Here is a 24,181-nt window from a genome sequence, read left to right as displayed (position 1 = left end):
GACAAGACAGAAGTTTACAATATTATGAATGACACAGAGAAAGGAGACAGAAAGATTTGTCTGACAATAGCAGAACAACAAGATGACATGGACTAGAATTGACCAAATATGGGTAACTAGAGGAATGGCACCAAAGATAAAGAAAGTGGAAATCTGCCCAAAAACTTGCTCCGACCATAACGCTGTAAGGATGGAGATGAAGCAAATATCAACTGGCTCCTTCAGATGGAGGATGAATGACACCTTATTTAGAGATGAAGAAGTGTATAAAAAGGCCCAAAAAACTTTGAGAGATTATTTTGAAATAAATATGAATACTAATGTAGAAAAAAGAGTAATCTGGGATGCAAGCAAAGCTGTTATGAGAGGGTTTTTGATACAACAGAATGCAATAAAGAAGAGAAGTCAAAATGAGAAGAAAGATAAAATTTTGAAGAAAATAAAAGAAAGTGAGAAGAAATTGAGAGCAAAACCAAAGTCGCAGGAGATTTTGAGAGAAATAAAATTATATCAAGTACAATATATGGAAATGATGAATCAGGAAATAGAATGGAAAATTAAACAAATGAGACAAAAAACATTTGAATCAGCTAATAAATGTGGGAAATTGTTGGCTTGGCAAATGAAAAAAAGACAAAAATTAAATACTATTACAAATTTAGAAGTGGAAGGAAAGAACATACATAACCCAATTGAGATTAGAAATTGTTTCCAGAGGTATTTTAAACAATTATACTCACAAGGGCCACAGAAAGAAATGGACATAGACCGATTTTTGAAGACAAATGGATTACAAAAAATCTCCCAAGAAAGTAAATTAATGTTGAACTATAAAATATCTGAACAGGAAGTAGAAGGTGCCATTCAAAATATGCAATTGGGCAAATCTCCAGGACCAGATGGGCTGACTTCTAGATATTATAGATCTTTGAAAGAGTGGTTATTACAACCTTTGAAGGAAGTCTGCAATGAAATTCTGGAAGGGAAGAGGGCACCAGAGTCATGGAAAGAGGCGTATATTACACTTATACCGAAAATAGAGACTGAAAAGACTCAGCTTAAGAACTACCGCCCTATATCATTACTTAATGTGGATTACAAAATTTTTGCTGACATTTTGGCCAAGAGATTGAAAAAAGTATTGATGGAAGAGATTCATAAAGATCAAGCGGGCTTTCTCCCGGGAAGACATTTGTCTGATAATTTGAGGAACATAATTGATATCCTGGAAAAACTAGAAGTGAATATAAACACTAAAGCAGTTCTGATATTTGTGGACGCGGAGAAAGCTTTTGACAACATCTCTTGGAGTTTTATGAAAAAGAACCTACAGGGGATGGGGGTAGACCAAGGTTTCGAAAATGGTATAGGTGCAATATACTCTGAACAAAAGGCTAAATTAATTGTAAATAATGTGGTGACGGAAGAATTTAAGATAGAAAAAGGGACACGACAGGGGTGCCCAATCTCCCCATTGCTTTTTATATCGGTCCTGGAGGTTCTGCTGAATATGATTAGAAGGGACCAGTTGGTTAAAGGTATACAGGTCGGAGTCAAACAGTACAAATTGAGAGCATTTGCAGATGACTTAGTATTGACGTTACAGGAGCCAGAATCTAGTACCAAAAGGGTTTTAGAACTAATTCAAGAATTTGGTCAAGTGGCAGGATTCAAACTGAACAAGTTAAAAACTAAGGTTTTAGAGAAAAATTTAACACCGATTGAAAGAGAGAGGTTTCAGAATGAGACAGGTCTGACTGTGGTTAAGAAAGTGAAATACTTGGGGATTAACATGACAGCAAAAAATGGGAACTTATTTAAAGATAATTATGAAAAATGTTGGACGGAAGTGAAAAAAGACTTAGAAATTTGGTCAAATTTGAAGCTTTCCTTGTTGGGTCGAATTGCAGCTATAAAGATGAATGTATTGCCTAGAATGCTGTTTTTGTTTCAAACACTGCAAATTGTGGACAAGATGGACTGTTTCAAGAAGTGGCAGAAAGATATCTCTAGATTTGTCTGGCAGGGCAAGAAGCCCAGAATAAAATTCAAGATATTAACTGATGCAAAGGAAAGGGGTGGATTTGCCCTGCCAGACTTTAAACTTTACTATGAATCAGCAGCATTCTGCTGGTTGAAAGACTGGCTGCTTCTTGAGAACACAGACATTTTGGATTTATAAGGTTTTAACAATGTCTTCGGGTGGCATGCATATTTGTGGTACGACAAGGTTAAAGCACATAAAGCATTTAAAAACCATATTGTCAGGAAAGCATTGTTCAATGTTTCGATAAGATATAAGGATTTATTGGAAAATAAAACCCCAAGGTGGCTGTCACCAATGGAAGCAAAAGCCCAGAAAAAGCTCAATATGGAGGCCAAATGGCCGAAATATTGGGAAATTTTGGAACAAGAGGGAGATAGACTAAAACTGCAGAGTTTTGAGAAACTAAAAAACAAAGTGCGAGATTGGCTTCATTATTATCAGATAATGGAGGCATATAATTTGGACAAGAAAATTGGCTTCCAGGTGGAAAAATCAAAATTAGAAACAGAACTGTTAGAGAAGGTACATTCTTTCACCTTTGGTGGACGTGCCCAAGAATTAAGGCTTTCTGGGAAATGATCTATAATGAAATGAAAAAGGTATTTAAATATACCTTCCTGAAGAAACCAGAGGCCTTCCTTCTGGGCATTGTCGGCCAATTGGTGCCAAAGAAGGACAGAACTTTTTTTATGTACGCTACAACAGCAGCAAGAATACTCATTGCAAAGTATTGGAAGACACAAGATCTACCCACTTTGGAAGAATGGCAGACGAAGGTGATGGACTATATGGGATTGGCAGAAATGACTGGCAGAATCCGAGACCAGGGAGAAGAGTCGGTGGAAGAAGATTGGAAGAAATTCAAAGACTATCTACAGAAATATTGTAAAAATAATGAATGTTAGAATGATGTTGGATAGAAATTAAGTGGTTTCCAGCTGTAATGCTTTAAGAGAATATGAAAAAAGGGTTATAAATAGGTAAAAACTTAATGGTAAGGATTTGCTGAACCAACAATTTGAAGTGGAATACAAAAAAGGGAGGTATGAGGAGGTCTGGGAAACAAGCTAAAGGAAAATAAGCAATGGAAAATCTGTGTGTTTTTAACTATTTTTATTTTGTATTTTTGTTATTTTTTTCATTTTTATTGTAATACTTTAAAAAATCTTAATAAATATCTTATTAAAAAAAAAGAGAGAATAGCAGAACAAAGTAGCTACTAGCTTATCAGTAGATTCAAGAGAGACAAAAGGAAGTACCGGTACTATATATTGTCACTAACTAATCATTTCCTTCTGGAATTCACTCCCCCAAAATATGATGCTGGACCACAGTTTAGGAAGCTTTAAAGTGGGATTAGACTCCTTTCCAGAGCTTGGGAGGAGCCTCACTTAGCTTCACAAATACCAAAAGTCATCACTGAACAAAAATAAAGAGTGCAGGTAGTTTTGCTGATCTTTTCACCTTGTTAGAAATAGCTGAGTAGAGTCAGCCAATACATAGTTCTCAACATGGAAGCAAAACAGAGAGGAAAATAACACATTTAATTTCCACTGAACTTCTAACCAAAAGAGTAAAAAGAATCCCTGGATTCAGAAAATCTAAGCAACTACCAGCCAGTTGCTAATCTCCCCTTCTTGGGCAAGGCACCCCTGTGGAAACTGGTTTTCTAGATCCATTTCAGTTAGGGTTTAGGCCCTGTTTTGGCACAGAAACTGCTTTGGTTGCCCCGTATGATGACATCTGTCGGGAGAGAGACAGGGAAATGTTTCCCTGTTAATTCTCCTTGACCTCTTGGCTGCTTTCAGGAGTGGACGTCCAAGTTAGGGGTGGGTGACACCACTTTGCAGTGCTTCCAGTTCTACCTGGATGGACATTTCCAGAGGGTGATGCTTGGGGGATGTTCTTTGGCCCCATGGAGCCTTGGGTGTGGGTTTTATCCCCTATGCTGTCTAACATCTACATGAAACTGCTGAGTGGGGTTATCTGGAGGTTTGGAGCATGTTGTCAGCGATATGCTAATGATACACAGCTCGACTTCTCCTTTACATCTGCAGGCATGGCAGTGGATATGCTGAACCACTGTCTTGCCCCAGTAATAAGAGCCAACGAACTGAAGCTCAATCCAGATAAGACTGGGGCACTATTAGTGGGTGGTTCCCTAGACCAGATGGCAGGGAGGTTGCCTGCTCTTGATGGGGTTACACTTCCTCTGAAGAAATGCGTATGTAGCTTGGGGTTACTCCTGGATCCTCAGTGGTCTGGAGTGCCTTCCATCAGCTTCGGTTGGTGGCCCATCTATGCCCCTATCTGGACAGGAATAGCCTATCTACAGTTGTCTATGCTCTGGTAACCTCAGGGTTAGATTTGTGAAATGTGTTATATGTAGCGATGTCTCTAAAGATGGTTTGGAAATTTCAGCTGGTGCAGAATTTGGCAGCTGGGATGCTCACTAAGCAAGAAAGTTTGAGCATGTTACACTGATCCTGACCCAACTGCACTGGCTGCCATTTAGCTTATGGGCCCAATTCAAAGTGCTGGTTTTGACCTATAAAGCCTTAAACAGATCAGGACAGCAATACCTCAAGGACCACCTCTCTCCATATGAACCTACCCGGACCCTGAGATCATCCTCTGAGGCCCTTCTCCCTGTGCCTCCTCTATGAGAAGCCTGGAGGGCAAAAACTTGAGAATGGGCCTTTTCTGCAGTGGCTCCCCATTTGTGGAATGCTGCCCCCAGGGTGGTTTGGGGGGTGTCTTCATCATACACTTTTAAGCGCCAGCAGAAAATGTTCCCCTTCAACCAGGCCTTTGGCTGATTAACATCCGATTCCTTTTAAAATGTGTTGTGGGAGGGGATTCTATTCATTTGTTTTTGTTTTATTATGTATTTTGTGTTTTTTATATTGTAATTTTAAGTTGTGAACCACCCTGAGTGTGTTCTACAAATTTAATAAATCATAACGATAAGAATGTTGCCTATGAATTTGGCACTCAATTTGACCCAACGGTTTTGACGCAGAAGGACGGAGGACACAAAACCATCTGCTGCTTCTCTTTTGAAGCAATCACGTGGGAGGGGGAGGGCAATAAACTAATAATAATAATAATAATAAACTACTACTGGATCTTCTAGAAGTTAAATAAGACCTAACTATCACAGGTCAAGTGGAAACCCCTACAGCAGTAGGAGCATATTCATTGGTAAGTTGCCATTGTAGAAGTGATCTACTGCTGTTAAATGCCAGAACATTTAGATACTCTTGCATTCTTAATCCCAACTTTACTTGTTTACAGTTAGGGAAACCCTGTGGGTTCCTGAAAGGCAGGAGATGTCAATCTTACTCTTTCTAAACCTCTAACTGTACTACAGAGCATAACCTATATTAAATAAATAGACAGGAGACATGAGGATAGAGGTTTCTCCACTATCTTACTAATAGTTCATGTATTCAGGCTCTTACCGGCTTTGCAGATTTATCCTGTTGGCAAAGCCAACACAATAAGAATGCACAACTCTGGCCAGGACAGCTCACTGGAGCCATTAAGGCCAATAAACCTTAGGTCAATAAACTGCATTTTAAAAAGAGCCAGAAGCTCTTAAGGTGGAATCAATCAATAATGCACATTGTGAAATCTTGATGCAGGACGTTTTCAGTGCTATTTTTTAAAGTAATGGTCCAAACTGTAAAAATAAAAATAAAAAATAAAAACCACCTGAAGTTAATTTCCTGCACTTAACTACTGTACTAAGGTCTGCATCATGCATTGCATTATGGTTTCTTTTCCCTTACAGAGTAGGAAATCTGAAATTGCCATCTGGTACGTATTTGTTGGAAAGCTGCATCCAGTTCTAGATCTCTTGTGAGAGTATGTTTAACATATTTGTAATCCTTATCTGAGCAGGCAAACCTGAAAAGTGTTCAGCACACTAAACAACTGACTATCAGAAATGAAAGTACTGAATACCCTCCAGGTGTCCCGATTATCTAAGGACAGCCCCGGAATTAGGAAAGCCATCCCGGCTTCTGATTTGATATTGGAATGTCCCTATCCCCCCTCCAATGCTGCCCCCACCAGCTCAGGGAGGAGGAAGACCCAGCACTTTCCCCAAGCAGCGGTGGGGGCAAGGGAGCGTCCCGTTCTCTCTCCATGGCTGCTGCCGGCCTCCTCCCTTGGGCAGCTTATAGTGGCTGCTGGAGATCAAGTGAAGAGGAGGTCCAGCCTCATGTGATATACTGGCTCTGAGGGGCCGCCCTGAGTGGGAAAAAAAGGGGAGCGGAGAGCATGGACTCTTGATTTTTAAAAGAAAAACAATGTTTTGTGCATGCACATCTAGTCTTGGCCCTTTCTATAATTTATTTATTGGTGTGTGCTTTTCTGTTTGTAAATCTACTAAAGAATAAAATTAAATAAAATCGGAATTAAGGGGTTTTCTCAGGCCAGCGGAGGGCGTGTGTGCTGTGTCCCATCGGTGTAGCGGTGGCAGCATTTGCCCCTCTTCTGATAGGAAATGATGTGGGGGGGAAGGGGGGGTTGAGAAGAGTCAGTTGCAGGGAAATGCGAAATGTCTGTATTTTCATCTGAGGAATGTTGAAGGACATAGTACTGCAGAGGGGAAGAGAGGATGTGTTTGGAAGGAGAGGGGGATACTGGGAGGGGGAGGGGAACCAAGGGACTCTACTGTTCTATTGTATAATGTGAAAACCCCAATGAACTATAGATTTAAAAATATACATTGTAAATTTATCTTTTGTCACTGGGCAATACTCGAAACTGCACATGTGAAACAGTTTACATCTTTAAAATACAATGTATGTCACATTCTTTAGATCAGCCCTTGAAAACATGTTGCCCTCCAGATGCTTTGGCATTTCCTAACCCCCATCACCCCTTGGCCTTGCTGAATGGGCTCAGTGGCAGTTGAAAGCCAACAGGAGCTGGAGGGCACCAGGATGGAGAAGGCTGCCTTAGATTTCTTGTCCACCGTGAGGTTGTTTTGTTTTGAACTAAAGTTAATAGCAGAATGAGCTTTAAAATCAAGATCAGGCATACCTGGCTTGTTTTCAGCCACATTACTATCTGTTTTCATCCATTACAGTTCACCTGGGCATATGTTTTGGTTTATGACTAGTCCTGCACAAAGTGCATTCAGGCAGATTCTGTACTTCAGTTTCCCTTTTTAGTTCATTCTAGGTAATTATTAACTAAACTGCATCAAATCCACTGCCAACATCTTCTGAGCAAACCTACTCAGTATGTAAAAGGTCTAATTCCTTTCCAAGGGCCTTGCACAAGACACATCCCCATTGAATTATGCCCTCAATATTGATATTTTATAGTTGATGGTTTTGTTTTACTGTTGCCTATCCTGACTTTAAGAAGCAGTGCAGGTGGGTTATAAATATTGGTTCAGATCTGGAGAAGCATAAGTAGTGTGAGGCTCAGCCAATGGAGCTTTCCCACCACCTCCTTCCACAGCAGACCGTCTCCTGAAAATTCACTCTTGAAGGTCAAGGACCCACTGGAATGGTGTGCAGGAGGGTGCAGGTTCTGCAACAGGAGTAGGGAATGGATAGCACTGAGAAGCAGGGGTCACGTTGCACAAACAGAAGTGCCCTTCCATTGCACCAAGCACCACGGGATCTAATCCAAAGATCTTTCCAATGAATATTTACATTCAATATCATGGTCATTTTCAACAAAAATGTTTGACATGAAAGGAGAAGCCATAGTTAATTAGTTTCTGCTTGTACTTTATATTAGAAGCCTAAAAGCCACAGTGATTACACAGGCAGAAAGACATCTAGAATGCCACTCAGGCATGGATAAACTCCCTTTTCTCCTATTTTACAGACATAGATTGCTGACAATTGCTGGTTCTAATGACAACTTCATAACAGTGTAGAAAGTAACAGTAGCTGAATATGACTACTGCACTCAATCTAGATCTAAACTTGCCTTGATAGGCACAGACTGCATTTAATCTTTCTGCGTGTAAACTGAATTTATAATTAGAGACAAAAAGGTGAAAGATTTTTTGACTTGGCATAGGATCACATGGTTCAAAATTCAAATACAGTGGTACCTCGGGTTACATACGCTTCAGGTTACATACGCTTCAGGTTACAGATGTTGCTAACCCAGAAATAGTGCTTCAGGTTAAGAACAGAAATTGTGCAGCGGCGGCGCAGCAGCAGCAGGAGGCCCCATTGGCTAAAGTGGTGCATCAGGTTAAGAACAGACTTCCGTAACGAATTAAGTACTTAACCCGGAGGTGAGTTTATAACATAAAGAGATTTAGAGTCTTTCAGAGGCCACATCTCTTACAGCTATTTGCAAGAAGTACTGTCCAAACAGAAAAGATCTATCAGTTAAAAGCCTGCCTCACTCACCATGAATATCTTTCTCTTGTGAACTGGAACTCCTTCCCAACTAAAAACCAGCAGAATGAGGATGAGTGGTTCTCATGACAGTTTGAAAAGGCACAGGTGCCTCATCCTGAAAAGCTGGATCATTCCCTTCTCATACGATGTTGCAGAGTTTCAAGTCAGGTGGGGGATGGAATCTGTTATGCAATGTAATAACATTCGGCCATTGGATGCTTTGATTACAAAAAGTTGTATCAGCATTATTTTATCCAGGATGGGAACATAAAACAATGTTGAGCCATGATTTGTAGCTTTTTATCGGCACAGTGCATTAGCAGTTGTTTCCAGCTTCTCTTTTCTCCCCCAGCCCAACCCACTCATTATCTGACTGAGTAGATTACAGGGGGAGGGAAAGGAAAACCACAACCTTCCTGTCCCTGAAAGAAAACATTTAAGGCTGCAATCCAATAGCAGTGGACGGGGTGGGGGTGAAGGACACTTTTCAGTCTCAAAGCCTTTTGGACGATCTCCAGAGGACACCTTGCCAGCAATGGGTGGAGCCAGAGGCAAAAGAAGGCAAAGCACTGACTGTAAATTCTGCCTTAGTGCAAGAGACTAGTTTCTATGCACAGGCACACAGCCCTCTCTGCCCTCCATCCAGAGAAGCAAGAATCATTATCAGAGGCAAAATATTTGGTACTACCACTCTGTATGGTGAGGCCACCAGACATCATAAGACTATCACCTAAAGTTCAGTCATCCTGTTTTTGTGCTGAATTGTTTCATCTTGCTCTGGGAACAGAGCACGGCTATCACAGTGGGACTTTGCCTTCTCCTCTCCTCCCACCTGCAACACCCTGTGCACCTCCATCCTCCAACAGCTGCTCCAGAGACTTGGGGGGACTTCTCATAGGAACATAAAAGTCTGTGGGATCAGGACAATGCCCCATCTAGTTCAGCACCCTGTTCTCACAGGCGCCTGTGGGCACTGCTAGAAAAAGAGGTGCCTCCCTTGTTCTCTTATAATGGCAAGGGCACCCACCTGAGAGGTGCCAGAACTGAGTTCCAGTGAGTTCCAGCTGAAAAAAGCCCTGCCTGTGGGGAACACACAAGCTGGTCCAAGCACAAGAGCACTCTCTTCTCCTGCAATTTCCAGCAACTGGTATTCAGAAAAATTACTGCCTCTAATTGTAGAGGCAGAGTATAGCCATCATGGCTAGTAGCTATCAATAGCCTTATTTCCCCAAGAATTAGTCCAATCCTCTATTAAAGCCATCCAAGTTGGTGGCCATCCCAGCCTCCTGGTAGAGCGAGTTTCGCAGTTGAAGCACTACATGAAGAAGGACTTTCTTTTGTCTGCCCTAAGTCCTCCAACATTTAGCTTCCTTGGAAGTCAATGAGCTCTAGTTTCAAGAGAGGGGGAGAAAACTTTTCTCTATCCACTTGTCCATGCCATGCACAATTTTATATCACGCCTCCTCTTACATATCTTTTCTCTAAACCAAAAAGCCCCAAATGCTATAACCTTTCCTCGTAACAGAGTTGCTACATCCCCTTGATCATTTTGGCTTCGCTTTTCTGAGCCCCATGCTAATAACATTTAAGGAGACCATAAATCACCGAGTTGCTGACAAGCAAATGAAACCATACTCACGGACCCCAGACTAACACAACTAAGCCTCAGATTCCTTGGGGCACAGCTAGATCTACTCACACAGGAGATCCAGTTTCCCTCATCACAACTGTGGCAGGAGAAGACAAATGATACCTCCTCCATCAAAGAGGTTGCCTCCTTGCTTGCTAACAACCCACACTTTGCTGCCCATGCTTCCTTAATACTCCCAGGTGTCGATGCCAGAACAAAAAGCTCCCTGATCCCCCATGAAGAAAAGCCAAGTGACCCTCCTCACCTGGAACGTAGCTGGGTGGGCTGCATCTATCAGAGACCCTTGTTTCACTGATTTTCTTTCATGAGATGACATCTTACTGATACAAGTATCATGGGCCATGAACGACCTGCCACTCATTTACAATCAGAAGTGAACTAGGGGAGAAACACAAGAGAGCAAAAGGGCTCTGGGGATCTTAATCTACAGTGGTACCTCGGGTTACAGACGCTTCAGGTTACAGACTCCGCTAACCCAGAAATAGTACCTCGGGTTAAGAACTTTGCTTCAGGATGAGAACAGAAATCATGCGGCGCTGGTGTGGCAGCAGCGGGAGGCCCCATTAGCTAAAGTGGTGCTTCAGGCTAAGAACAATTTCAGGTTAAGAACGGACCTCTGGAACAAATTAAGTACGTAACCAGAGGTACCACTGTATACCACTATTGGTACTCCACCAAGGCCCCTCCTCTCATATAAGACACACGCCTACATGGCTATTTTGCTCCATTTCAACGAGAATGTTCTGCTAGTACTAAATGCTTACATGCCCCCAATGAGACAGAAACTTGAAATCAGAGCTCTGTGGGGGGAGCTGGAAGGGTATGATGCGGACCTTATATTGCAAAATTCAAATGCAATGGCGGTTCTGGGAACGGAGCTCAATGCCAGACCAAGACCAAACAATCAGACTCCACCACCTGACTGGGAAGACGAAGGACCACTTGCCACTCATGCCTCAAAAGACCAAACCTCAAATTTTGCAGGTCTCTGCCTGGCACAAATGACTTTCAAGCTAAATCCCCACATCCTGAATGGTACCTTTGGAAAGGATCATCCAGTTGAATTTACCTATCTTTCCAGAGCTAGGATGAGTGCCATTGACTGTGCTATTGTCTCTGGGGAACTTCTCCCTTATGCTGAAGCTATAGAGGTTATACCTAGGTTCAAGAGCGATCTCTTCCCAGTCCTGCTCCAACTAAAGAATTTACCCAGAAGATACACACTGAGGAAAATTTTCAGCCCACCATAATGCCAGTTAGAAGGAACTACTGCTGAGCCAAATGAACTCCTCATTTAAATAAAAATATGACCAAGTTATTGGAACAAAATAAAAAAATTCCTTCCAGTAGCACCTTAGAGACCAACTAAGTTTGTTATTGGTATGAGCTTTCATGTGCATACACACTTCTTCATGCACACGAAAGCTCATATCAACAACAAACTTAGTTGGTCTCTAAGGTGCTACTGGAATGAATTTTTTTATTTTGTTTAGACTATGGCAGACCAACACGGCTACCTACCTGTGACAAGTTATTGGACTCAGTACATCTACAGGCTCTCCAGTCTACCCTGATATCAGCTGAATCCTTTGATGACCTTTTGTTGTCCTATAAAGCCCTGACCCAACAACTATACCAGCACTTAATCAATAACAGAGTAGATTGGAAACAACAACAAAAACAATCAAAGCCATGGTTTGATAAGGACTCGGCTATGTTGATGCCAAAAAAAACCCCTTGCCAATTCATACCCAGTTTATGTCTCCAACATGATGCCACAATGGATCTCCTTGAGCAGAAAAGATTTTATAAGCAGCTGCTAGCACAGGGGAAAAGAGAAGCTATGAAAAACAACTGTTCAAGGGTTATCTAAGCAGCCAAATCCAATTAACTCTGCTCTATTCTGGAATATCTTGGTGCTCTACCAAAGCAATAGACCACCTATGGCAGACTGCTATTTTCCCCAAGAATTTGGGAGGTGTATTTCCAGGAACTTTATAGGGGTACCAATGATGGAAGTAGCCAAAATACCCAAAACACAGAAAACCTTCCAGGCTCCTGTGACAAGAACAGAGAACCGTATAGCCCCCCCCCCCAAAAAAATCAAAAAATAGGAACAAGTCTTATTAAATCTAGAGAATAATAAACTGGTCCTACTTGGAGATCTAAATGGAGTGCCGAAACCAGAACTAGATAGAAGCTCAAAGAGGAAGAATCTAAATCAAGGGAAACTTCCGAGATCGTTTAATGACCTCGAGGAAAATTTAGACTTAATAGATATATGGAGATATAAAAACCCCATGACAAAACAATTCACTCACTTCTCAGAGCCGCATCAGAGTTGGAGCAGGTTGGATCAGATATGGGTATCAAGAGAATTAACAATAAGAGTGTCGAAATGTGAGATACTTCCTAGAACACTATCTGATCACAACCCAATAATATTACATTTAAATTGGAAAACTCAGGGTATGTACAGATGGAGAATGAATGACTATTTATTTGAAAAAGAAGAAGTGATTGAAAAGGCTAAAACCACCTTAAAAGACTACTTTGATTTAAATATCAATAAGGAGACAAACATAGACATAGTTTGGGATGCCAGTAAGGCAGTGCTAAGAGGTTTTCTGATACAACAAAATAGTCAAAGAAGAAAGGTGAGAGAACAAAAAAAAGAAGAGTTAATTACACAATTGAGAGAATGTGAAAAGAATCTGATAAAAAAACCGAGTGATGAAGGGAACAAGCAACTGTACAAGATATTACAAGCACAATACTCAACATTAATAAATCAAGAGGTAGAATGGGGAATTAAGTTAATGAGACAAAAAATTTTCGAATCGGCAAATAAAACTGGAAAGTTTCTGGCGTGGCAACTGAGAAAAAGGAAAAAACAAAACGTTATTAATAAAATAAAAGTAGAAGAACAAATCTTGGAGGACCCTAATGAAATAAAAAAGAGCTTCCTCAAATTCTATGAAAACCTATATAAAAGAGAAGAAGAAGATGCCATAGAAATAGAAAAATATCTAGAAGAAAACAGAATTAACAACATATCGGAAGAGGAAAGAAGTCTGTTAAATAAACCCATAAAAGCAGAGGAAATTCAAGAGGCGATAAAGAGGATGAAACTGGGGAAAGCCCCAGGCCCAGATGGTCTATCGGCCAAGTATTATAAAGTCCTAGAAGAACTTATAACACCGGTGCTATGTGAAGTAATGAATGAGATTTTAGGAGGAGGAAGAACACCAGCATCCTGGAAAGAAGCATACATTACTTTGATACCGAAACCTGATTCGGACAGACAGATCATTAAGAACTACAGACCGATTTCATTACTGAACAATGACTACAAGATCTTCGCAGACGTAATGGCGACCCGACTTAAAAAGTGTCTAGTTAACCTCATCCATACCGATCAGGCTGGTTTTTTACCTAATAGGCAAATAAAAGACAACATAAGACATACAATAAACATCATTGAATACTTAGAATGCAAAAATGAAATCCCCGCAGTTTTAATGTTCATTGACGCCGAAAAGGCTTTAGACAATGTATCCTGGCGTTTTCTTATAAAATGTTTGGAAAAGACAGGGATAGAGGGCACATTCCTTGAAGGAATAAAAGCAATTTACTCACAACAAAGTGCCAAATTAATTATCAATAATAACTTAACAGAACCCTTTGAAATTTCGAAGGGTACAAGGCAGGGGTGCCCTCTGTCACCTCTTCTGTTTATTATGATGTTAGAGATAATTACAAATAATATAAGGAAAACTTCAGAGATACGCGGAATAAATATCGGAGTAAAAGAATACAAATTGAAAGCATATGCTGACGATCTTATGTTGTCTTTAGAGGATCCAAAAGAGAGTGTTAGTAAGGTGTTAGATCTGTTAGAAGAATTTGGAAAATTATCTGGTTTTAAATTAAATAGAACAAAAACTAAAATGATGACTAAAAATGTGAAAGAGGAGGTAAAAAACCATCTTGAATCTCAAACTGGTATTAAAGTAACAAAAAAAGTAAAATACCTTGGAATCTGGTTAACGATGAAAAATATAAATTTGATGGAAGATAATTACATAACCACATGGAAAGAAATAAGGAAGGACTTAGATACCTGGAACAGAATAAAACTTTCTTGGTCGGGTAGAATGGCGGCGATTAAAATGAGTTTATTACCGAAATTGTTGTTCCTATTTCAAAATATACCGATAATCAGGGGTACCTCAGTATTCAAAGATTGGCAGAAAATACTCTCTAAATTTATATGGCAAGGGAAAAGGCCCAGAATCAGATTTAAACTACTTACAGATCAAAGAGATAGGGGAGGATTCGCAGTTCCAAATTTAAAGTTGTATTATGAAGCCTCGTGTCTTTGTTGGGTCAAAGATTGGATCGTTATTAAAAATAAAGACTTGTTAGATCTAGAAGGATTTAATATAAGATTTGGTTGGCACTCTTACCTATGGCGTAACAAGGGAAAGGTTCATAAAGGATTTTCTAACCACATTTTTAGAGGACCACTGCTGGAAGTGTGGGAAAGAAACAAAAAATTATTGGAACAGAAGACCCCTTGGTGGCTATCGCCAATTGATATCCTGACAATTAAAAAACCAAACATCGAAGGAGAAAGATGGACATATGAAGACCTACTAGTAAAAACAGAGACTGGTTGGAGGATTAGGCCTTATGAAGAAATAAAGAACAAATTGACAGGATGGATCCAATTTCACCAAATTAATTCTATATGGTCTGAGGATAAAAAGAATGGGATAAGTGAGAAAAAATCTAGATTTCAGATTGAAATACTAGAAAGTAAAACAAAACTCCTATCGAAAATGTATAGCCTGTTACTTGAATGGGATACCAAAGATGAAGAAGTAAAGGAGGTAATGATCAGATGGGCAATGGACTTCGGACATAACATAGAGTTTGATCAATGGAAGGCATTATGGAATAAAGGCATGAGATTCTCGGCATGCACAACACTCAGGGAAAATATGTATAAAATGATGTACAGGTGGTATGTAACGCCCGTAAAATTGGAAAAAATATATAAAACTGGTGATAAATTATGTTGGAAGTGCAAGATCAAGAAGGGCGATTTCTATCATATGTGGTGGTTGTGTGAGCCTATCAAAAAATTCTGGGAATCTATTTACAATGAATTAAAAAAAATCCTCAAATATACCTTTATAAAAAAACCCGAAGCCTTTCTGCTGGGGATAATTGGGGAGGAAATCAAAAAGGAAGACCACACACGCTTTCAGTATGCGACAGTGGCTGCCAGAATAGCGCAGAATTGGAAGACATCAAAAATCCCAACTATAAACGAATGGCAAACCAAACTATTTGATTATTTAGAACTGGCAAAAATGACACAGAAAATAAGAAATCAAAAAGACATAAAGTTTAATAAAGAATGGAATAAATTTATGACATATATGGAAACAGAGGTAAAAAATCTAAAAATCACAGTAGGTATGACGTAACACTTGTGACGTAAAGAGTCTTTTGAGGAAAAGAAACTGCAGATAAAAAATCATATAATATATTCTGAAACCGAGATGAAGGGAAGTCAATTAATGTTGTGTGTTATTTTGTTATTTAGTTAATGTAAGTTAATTAGTTGGTGTTTTATGTTAGGAGATGTTTTTTCTTTTGTTTTTTTATTATTATTTCTTTTATTTATGTACTCCTTTTTTGTATGTATGTGTTATGTATGTTTATTTTTTCACCTGTTTTAATGTTGGATGTAGCAAAATGAATTAAAATCAATTAAAAAAAAAAAAAAGAACCGTATAGCCCAACGAAAACAGAGAAAAGCCCTAGAAGAAAATCTAATTCCTGCTGATGCCATCCAAAACAACTTGGATTTTTGGGCATCGATATCTATGGACACATCTCAAAAAATTGGGGTCTTGCAATCATTGTCCCAATATATAAAAAAGGAAAGAAAGATGATCCAGCTAATTATAGGCCAATGAGCCTCCTCAGCATAATTAGTAAACTGTATGCAAGGCACCTGCAATGGAAATTTCAGGACTGGCTGGAACAAGAAAACATACTTGCAAAGAAACAAGCCAAATTTAGGGAAGGCCGTTTTACCGTTGACCAATGCTTAGTACTCCAACATCTAATTGAAAAATACTCCTTTTGTAGCACAGTCTCCCTTTATGCTGTCTTTATTTTAAAGCAGCCTTTGACTCCATATCCAGAGCCAAACTTTGGGGGGAAATGGAGGTCTCTAAACTCAACAGGCGCTTGCTATATTTAATACACATGCTACATGAAGAGATCGTGCTCAAAGTGCAATGCAACCCCCAGGGGCATCTTTCCAACGCTATTGGAACTGAGAAAGGTGTGAAACAAGGGTGCATACTGGCTCCACTTTTATTTAATTTCTGTACTAATGATATGGTATCCTATCTCCATAAAATGAATTATCACCCCCCAAAATTGGCAGGGAGGCATATCCCAGTCCTGCTGTATGCAGATGATGCAGCAATTTCAAGAACACCCACAGGGCATAGAAAAGCTATGAAAGCATTGGCAACAGAAAAGCCCATGGGGATTATGCAGCTGAGAATACAAAGAGAAATGCAACTGCCATACTTAAATATCTTAGGACCAAAGCTGGACATTATATACCCACAGCCCTTAAACTGTTTGAGGCCAAGTCCATCACACAGCTTTTATATGGTGCTCAGCTAGGCCCCTTCACTAATCTCATATCACTGGAACCACTGCAATCTAAGTTCCTAAAATCAGTTTTTCAAGTGCCAAAATATGTCTCAAGACAGGTTTTGTAAGAGCAGAGGCTAGCGTTTGGATGGTCACACTAAATTTCTGGCTTAGACTATCCTTTTACCCAGATGGCCTCCCCCCACCCCAATGATAAAGGATGACTTTCAAACAACATGGAAACGAGCAGTGGTAGACAAAATGTTAACTGTAGGCCTTACCCCACAGTTTTTACTCAGCATGGGCTATGAACAGGCCAAATAAACCATTAAACAGCTTGTGGTTAATACAGAAAGTTAGTCACATCTCGCCAGGTCACCAAATTTCATCACCAGTGAAACCAGTAGGTACCCCACCACCGCAATGACATATTGAACTAATCTTGAAATACCAAAACAATGAAGAATTTTCACTCTGGCTCATTGCCAGGATCTCCCTTCAGTTTCAGGGAGGAGTGGAAGATTAAATTGATGGACTATGATGAAATGACAAAACCTACCAAAGCAATATGAACCTGGGAAGTGGAGAGCTATGCATCAGCAATTAAAATGAAAAATTTAGTTCTGAGCAAATGGTCTATGTCAAAGGTCGGGAACCTTTAGTTTCCCAGATGTTGAACTCAGTCCCAGCAAGCATGGCCGATGACCCAGGATGATGGGAGTTGTAGTTCAGCAATATCTGGAGGGCCACAAATTGGTCTATGTGTTGGTGGGTGTTAGCAAGAAGAAGAATCTCCTGACTTTCTTTTCTAACTCTCTGCATACATTAAACAGAGCCCTGTCTTTGTGCCCAGCTGAAGCAGAGCAAAGCCCAGCAAGCAATTCTGGGTTTAGATTGAACGCTTTCTCGGTGTGTGAATAAAACAGCCCAAGATGATCATTGGAAGCAGTTTTTATCCTTCTCTCAGTTACAGGACAGGGAAGCTCAGGTTTCCCAACTCCCTGCTGTTAATGTCCTATTAGGAAACATATTACAGCTTTTTACATAATGAATTACCTGTCAGTCATGGCTACCATGCCAAGTGTAATTAAAATGAAATCAGGTCAACAATTGCACATGCCAACTGTGTATATTTAGAAGGCACTCTCCCTGGGCTTTTAGCAGAAGTTGTCATAGATATTTAAGGTCCAAAATCCAATTATTTTCATATTTTCTTTTTTAAGCACCAATTCCCCCATCTTTCATGCCATTGTCTTAATACGGAATAATATCTCCCTCCTTTGGCAATCTTTACAGAACTTTAGTTTAGGGTTGCCATCAATTTTGATTTTAATTAATTTTATAGTGTTTTTATAATGTTGCACTATTTTAGTGTTGTTAGCCGCCCTGAGCCCAGCTTCGGCTGGGGAGGGCGGGATATCAATAAAATTTATTATTATTATTATTATTATTATTATTATTATTATTATTATTATTAAACCTTTCACAATAAGAAGGAGGAAGTCAAAGTAAGTGTTAAACAGAACATCTTGATTTATTATCAAACCTTGAACCCACTAGCTACTCTGGAGACTGGATTCACAGAGCAAACTAAACCTCTCTGTTTACTCATTATTATTACTTTATTATTTATACCCGCCCAACTGACTGGGTCTCCCTAGCCACTCAAGCAGGAATATTCTGCTCCTCCCTTCACATAGGCCTAAGCAGAAACAATTAATGTGTGTGGGGGAGGGGATCTCCTTAATCCAAAGATGCTTACCAACCATAACTCAGTAAAAAGCAAGGGCATATTAAATTGCTATATTTTTAGACATTCACTAATAAATCATTGCACAATAAAAGCGGCTGTTAAAATGGAAGACACAGTGACCTCATAATGTTGGTTAGCTGCCTAATTAAAATCTGCTCATCGTTACAAGAGCAGGAAACTGGTTTTGGAAATTGTATTAAATTGAATTAATTCAGTAACAATTTGTAATAATTTGGAAAATCAATAAAAATAATTGGCAAAAAAATATGCTCATCAATCACAGTACAAATATTATACACACTCTCTTGAAAGCATCAACACTGCAGGTGGCAGCAATGTTTAAACACAGCTGTTATTTTTAAGATCAATTCTGCACAGTTTTCACATGGCATATTTTCAGTCTGTTATTTCTTGGAAAAATAAAAGGTCAATTTTAAAACACTATTTCTACAAACATATTTTAGGTGCCGCTTTCCAGCAAACAGAACTTCATAAATATTTATTCTTGGCAACAGTGGTTTCCAGTTACTCTGAGTTTTCAATATGCTTATCAAGGCAGTGCTGATAATTTATAATTAACCGTGACTTTTAATATAGAGGGTGTCTATAATTGTTCAGTTGTTTACTTAACCCAACACCTCATTTGTTACATTGAACAATGATTTAAGGAGTCTTCATAGAATCATAGAATTTGAGAGTTGGGAGGAACCCAAGGGTCATCTAGTCCAGCCCCCTGCAATGCAGGAATCTCAGCTAAAGCACCCAGGACAGATGGCCATCCAACCTCTGCTTTAAAACCTCCAAGGAAGGAGATTCCATCACCTCTCATGACAATCTCCTCCAGTGTCAAATAGCTCTTACTGTCAGAAAGTTCTTCCATTAATTTGAGTCCTTCTCACCAGAGCAGAGAACAAATTTGCTCCACCTCCCATGTGACAGTCCTATCAAGTATAACCTGATTCAACAAAATTGCTTATGTATGCAACCACGGCCACTAGGATGCTCTTTGTGCAGGGACAGAAAGAGGACACTGTCCCAACAAAGGAAGAATGGCAAGGTAAAGTTGATGGACTATGCAGAAATGGCAAAACTTACAGGAGGATTAAGAAATCAAGAAGATTGCTCAACAAAGTATGGTGAAGGTATGTGGATCTTCTAAAAATTATTGTAAACAATTAAATACATTAACAGGATTAATTTAAAATCAAGCAGTTAAAATGTGACTTTGGAAGGAATACAGAGAGAAATAGACAAAAGGAGTTACAGGGGAAATGCAGTTTTAAAAATGTTTTTATAAGAAACCAAGGAAGGGGAGGAGGGAAGTCAAATTAACTATGTATTCAATTGTAACTGATGATTATTATAGTTAAATTTTAAATTTTAAAAAGAAATTATTTTAAAAACCACACAATTGTCTCAGTTTCCATTGGAACTAAATAACACCACATTTTTAAATAAAGTTGAATAATACATGTGAAGAGCATTCCAAAGTTGGGATGCCACCACAGAGAATACCCTCTCCTCTGTAACTACAGAATGTATCTGTTAAAGTAGGTACTTGGAGAAGTGCTTCTATAGGTCAGGTAGACTGGTACTGGAAGATGTGTTCCCTCAGGTATCTGGTTCCCAATCCATTTAGGACTTTAACATTAAGCACTAGCACTTTAAATTGGACTCAGATATTTGAACAATGAAGCTTTATATTTGAGCTTAAAATTGTATCTTCTCTCTCTTCCACCCCCAAATACTAACACAAACACACAAACTTTCCACAAACTATCTCTTCTAGTTGAAATACAAGGTGGAAATGCAATCAATCATATTCAGATTAAAATATCTAGGCCTTAAAATCAGCAAGGCCTTAAAATGAGTTTGCTTGTTGCTGGGCCCCTGTCACAGCGCATGATATCACAGCTCAGTGAAATCCAGGCTGTGAGTCCCATAGAAGCCTTCAACACACCAGGCTGTCCCTGGGATCCAGTAAAGTCAACTCTCTTTTCTCATCATCATCTTCTTTTAGTCCAATTACCAATGGTTGTTTGTTATATTAGTACTGTTGATTTTAATTTTTAAAGCGGCCTGAGTTCTATTTCAGGGGAAAGGTGAGAGAAATAAATAATATTCTCTTAACAGAAGGGACTGAAGTGTGTCGTTCTTTAAATCTGATTTAGGATATTGCTTTTTAAATGTTCCTGATTTTTCATGTAGTTGATTCAAGGATGGGGAAGTCCCCCCCCTCCCCTAAGCCCCGACCACTGGCCACGCTGCCTGGGGCTGATGGGAGTTGAAGCCCAGTAACATGCAGAGGACCACTAGTTCCCAATCCTTGTTCTAAAATAATCAGTAGCTAGTCAGAAGTTTAAAAGAAAAAGACACTGCGGTTGCAAATGTGTCTTGCTTTTTTATCAGAAGAGAATGTCTGTCTACACAGCCTTTCCTGTTGTATGAACTGGTCCATTAACTATGAAAGCTCAACGCCAAACCAATAATAAATCAGTATACATTTAAGCTTTCACAGCACTTTTCGATTTCCTGCTCAGAAACTAATACAGCAGTTTTTCTTAAATTTATCCTTGAATGCAGTTTACCAAGTTTATAATCCACTATGATTGTGCTTTAATTCACTGTTGCAGAGAACTTTCAGGAGCTTGTCTAAAATGTATCATTAGCTTCAGTTTTAACATTTCAATGCTTGGAAATATTCACATTCCTTTTGCTTTGTATATGTCTGATCTACCGAGGACAGTGTCCTTTTTCTAGGAAAAAAGGTATCAGTACTCATCATGAAGTACCCCTCTTGGCTGACTGGCTGCGGCTGCTGCAGGCTGGGCTCAGTGAGGGCAAGAGCCCACCAAGTGCCCAGAGCTAGCTCACTCTTCTGCCTCTGCGCCATCCGCAAGGCCTTCGAGGAAGCCAGAGTCCTCTTGGTGCTGCCCGGCCGCCACCACTGCTGTGCTGCCACAGGATGAGGATAAGGAGGAAGCGCTGCCACCAGAGCGGACATTGCCAAGGGGCACAGGAGAAAATGCGCACCTCCTCACACGCTCACTTCAGAAGCCAAGATTTGGGGAGGAAGGTGTCGGTACTGTGTACTGGTGAGTACTGGCATCCCTCATACCTGAGGGGTCTGAGTGCAGGGGGTGCAGCTATTTCAGCAGATCATGAGACTCTTGATCTCAGGGTCGTGGGTTTGAGCCCCATGTTGTGCAAGAGATTCCTGCATTGCAGGGGTTGGACTAGATGACCCTTGTGGTCTCTTCCAACTCTACAATTCTATGCTCCTAAAAATCCCTTTTTAAGTCTCTTTCTACCAACGTACCTAACTGAAAGATCCAGTGTCATATGCCCTCTTCTATCTTTGGTCCAAGGCTGGCATGGGCAGACCTGTTGTTAGCCAGAACCAAGAAAATCTGGCCATTGGCTTCTCTCAAAGATAGCAGCATAAGATCTCAGAAGCAGAACTTTAAGAACAGGCCTCAAGACTTTCATGTGACCATGACATCATGCTTAATGTAGGCTTCAGTCTGTTGTTCTGTTCAGGCTTTTGAGATAAGTGGATCATAAATTATGTATTTCCCCCTGTGCTTTGTCATCAGAGATTTTTAAGTATCATGTTCCTTTGTGTTAAAACATTGCTTTGGGGGGGGGGAAGGTTTACCCGAACTAGCATATTAACAAAGGCAAAAAAATTATTGCTGTTGGTGTACAGTGAAAGAAGAACCTGATAGGAAGTATTAAACAGAGACTTTAAAAAATCATTGTATACAACTTTGGCAACCAAAAAGAGGTGTCAAAACAAGGAAGTTTGTAGCAAAAGACAAATTTATGGTTATTTTCCATCAACAGTAAGAAAGGAAGGTTAGATATGGTGAATTGTACCCACAGGGCTGGACCTTGAATATACAGTAAAGGCAAACTGAACGTAGTCAACATCATCTCTCTTTTTTAAGTGAATATCATTTATGTGTATTTGACTATGTGGAATCGTGAAAGTGCACTTCTATTATGCTGAGTTAAATCAGGATTTAAATGCTGGATCTTCATAAAAACAGTTTTAAACCATTGTAAAAAGGTATCACCTCCTTCAGACTGAGTTGAAATAGCTAAAATAATAAGAATGTACATATTATCTGCTAGACTTCCATTGCAGTTAGAAATACTACACAAACCATCTTAGAGGTAAAGAGATGTCCACACGGCTATACTGGGCCAAACTTTCATTTTGTTCCAATCAACAAACAATTCTGAGTTAAAAACATTCACAACAGCCAAAATATTGCACCAAAAGCTTCATCCACGCATAGAAATATACATTTATCATATTTTGTATTATTCCAAATTTGTCAAACATCTTCCTTAACATCTATTCTCTGTGACCTGAACTGTCAAAAACAAAAACTTCTTCAGAGTTCCACACTATTTATTATGGGGTAGAATATTATAGGTTCAATCCTGTACACATTTACCATGGGAGTAAGCCCCACTGAGCACAGTGGGATTTAATTCTGAGTAAGTGTGCGCAGGATTGTACTGGGTGAACTTTGGGTGAAAGGTCTGTGGTTTTCGAAAGTGACAGACCCCAAAACTTGCCACCTGCCCTGCACAGGATGCTTTACAAACAAATACACAGCAACTTCTTGGGGTGGGGTGGGGGCTTCACTGCGATCTCCTGTGCAGCTGTTTGATCACCTAAGAAGCATTGGACTCCTTAGAACAAAAGCCTTCAAAGGCCTTTCTGTATTCAAGATGCTGATTCACACCAGGTCGTTTGGATGCCTTCCAAAAGTTTTGTTTTTTTTAAAGCAACAATATGACATGCAGAGAGACTAGCTCGCAGAGTAAATCAAACAAACAAACCAACAAACCAACAACAACTTCTTCGCAGTTTCACTCTCCGTCCTGCAGAACTTACCAGCTTGGTTTTGGTGCGCTGCAGAAATTCTTCCATCTTGTTTGTTGGCCTGCAGCTTTTGCGCAGCCAGGGCAAAGTCCCCGGCCAGAGCCGGGCTGCTTTGGGCTCGGGCGGGTCCTGCCTGCTGCAGCTGCCGCTGCCTCTTCGGCTCTGGCTCCGGCTCCCGGCAGAGCAGCCCGCTGCCGGCTCTCCCTCTGGAGGCGAAGCGGGACTCGGCGCCCGGGGCGCGGAGGCGGGAGCCCGGGGAAGAGTTCGCGCGATTTCACAGGCCGGCCGAGCTCCTCCGCCAATCGGCGAGGCGCTCAGGCGGCCTGACGTCAGGCAGGCAATTGCTGCACCATGGACAGCGCCCAAAAGTGAGGACGAAGTGGGAATGCAGAGATCTGCAGCGAATGGGGAGAGAAGGAGCCGAGCTCTCGCTGCCGCGTCCAGAGTTGCTGCGCAGGCAGGAGAAGCAGGAGGCCTGGGATGGGTCGCCGGAGGCTTCTGTTCTGGGGGAAAGGTGGCGATTTAAGAATGAGGATGCCGCATAACTTTTCGGGTTCTTTTAATGTATTCTTTCTTAGTCACCTGTTGCTTCCTCGTCAAGGAGTAGAAATTCGAGTTTGCCAAATATTTTCCTTGCAATCCAAAGTTTACCATGTTTGCTCATAAGTAAACCCTTTGGGTTTCAATGGCACTACTCTGTAAGTACTGTATGCTGAAGACTGCAGCGTTCAAATGATGAACTATCTGTTTCATT

The 24,181-nt window shown here is 40.3% G+C and overlaps 1 protein-coding gene across 9 annotated transcripts in view; it reads right to left on the bottom strand.

The window, feature by feature from the left end:
* The window catches only part of PRUNE2 (prune homolog 2 with BCH domain), a 142,031-nt gene extending 118,278 nt beyond the window's left edge, over positions 1 to 23,753 (bottom strand). For all 9 annotated transcript variants that reach the window (XR_014539751.1, XR_014539752.1, XM_083576430.1 and 6 more), the window contains exon 1: positions 23,440 to 23,753. Coding sequence is in view for 7 of the 9 variants with exons in the window: in XM_083576430.1 (XP_083432556.1) it covers positions 23,440 to 23,475 (36 nt within the window). In the remaining 2 variants the exon portion in view is untranslated. The remainder of the gene's footprint in view (positions 1 to 23,439) is intronic.
* Positions 23,754 to 24,181: the final 428 nt, after the last annotated feature.

Source organism: Podarcis filfolensis (genome assembly GCF_964270895.1).
Source record: "Podarcis filfolensis genome assembly, chromosome: 11".
Taxonomy (NCBI): domain Eukaryota; kingdom Metazoa; phylum Chordata; class Lepidosauria; order Squamata; family Lacertidae; genus Podarcis; species Podarcis filfolensis.
Note: the sequence above shows the minus strand (reverse complement) of the source record. Positions and strands in the feature narration are given on the sequence as shown.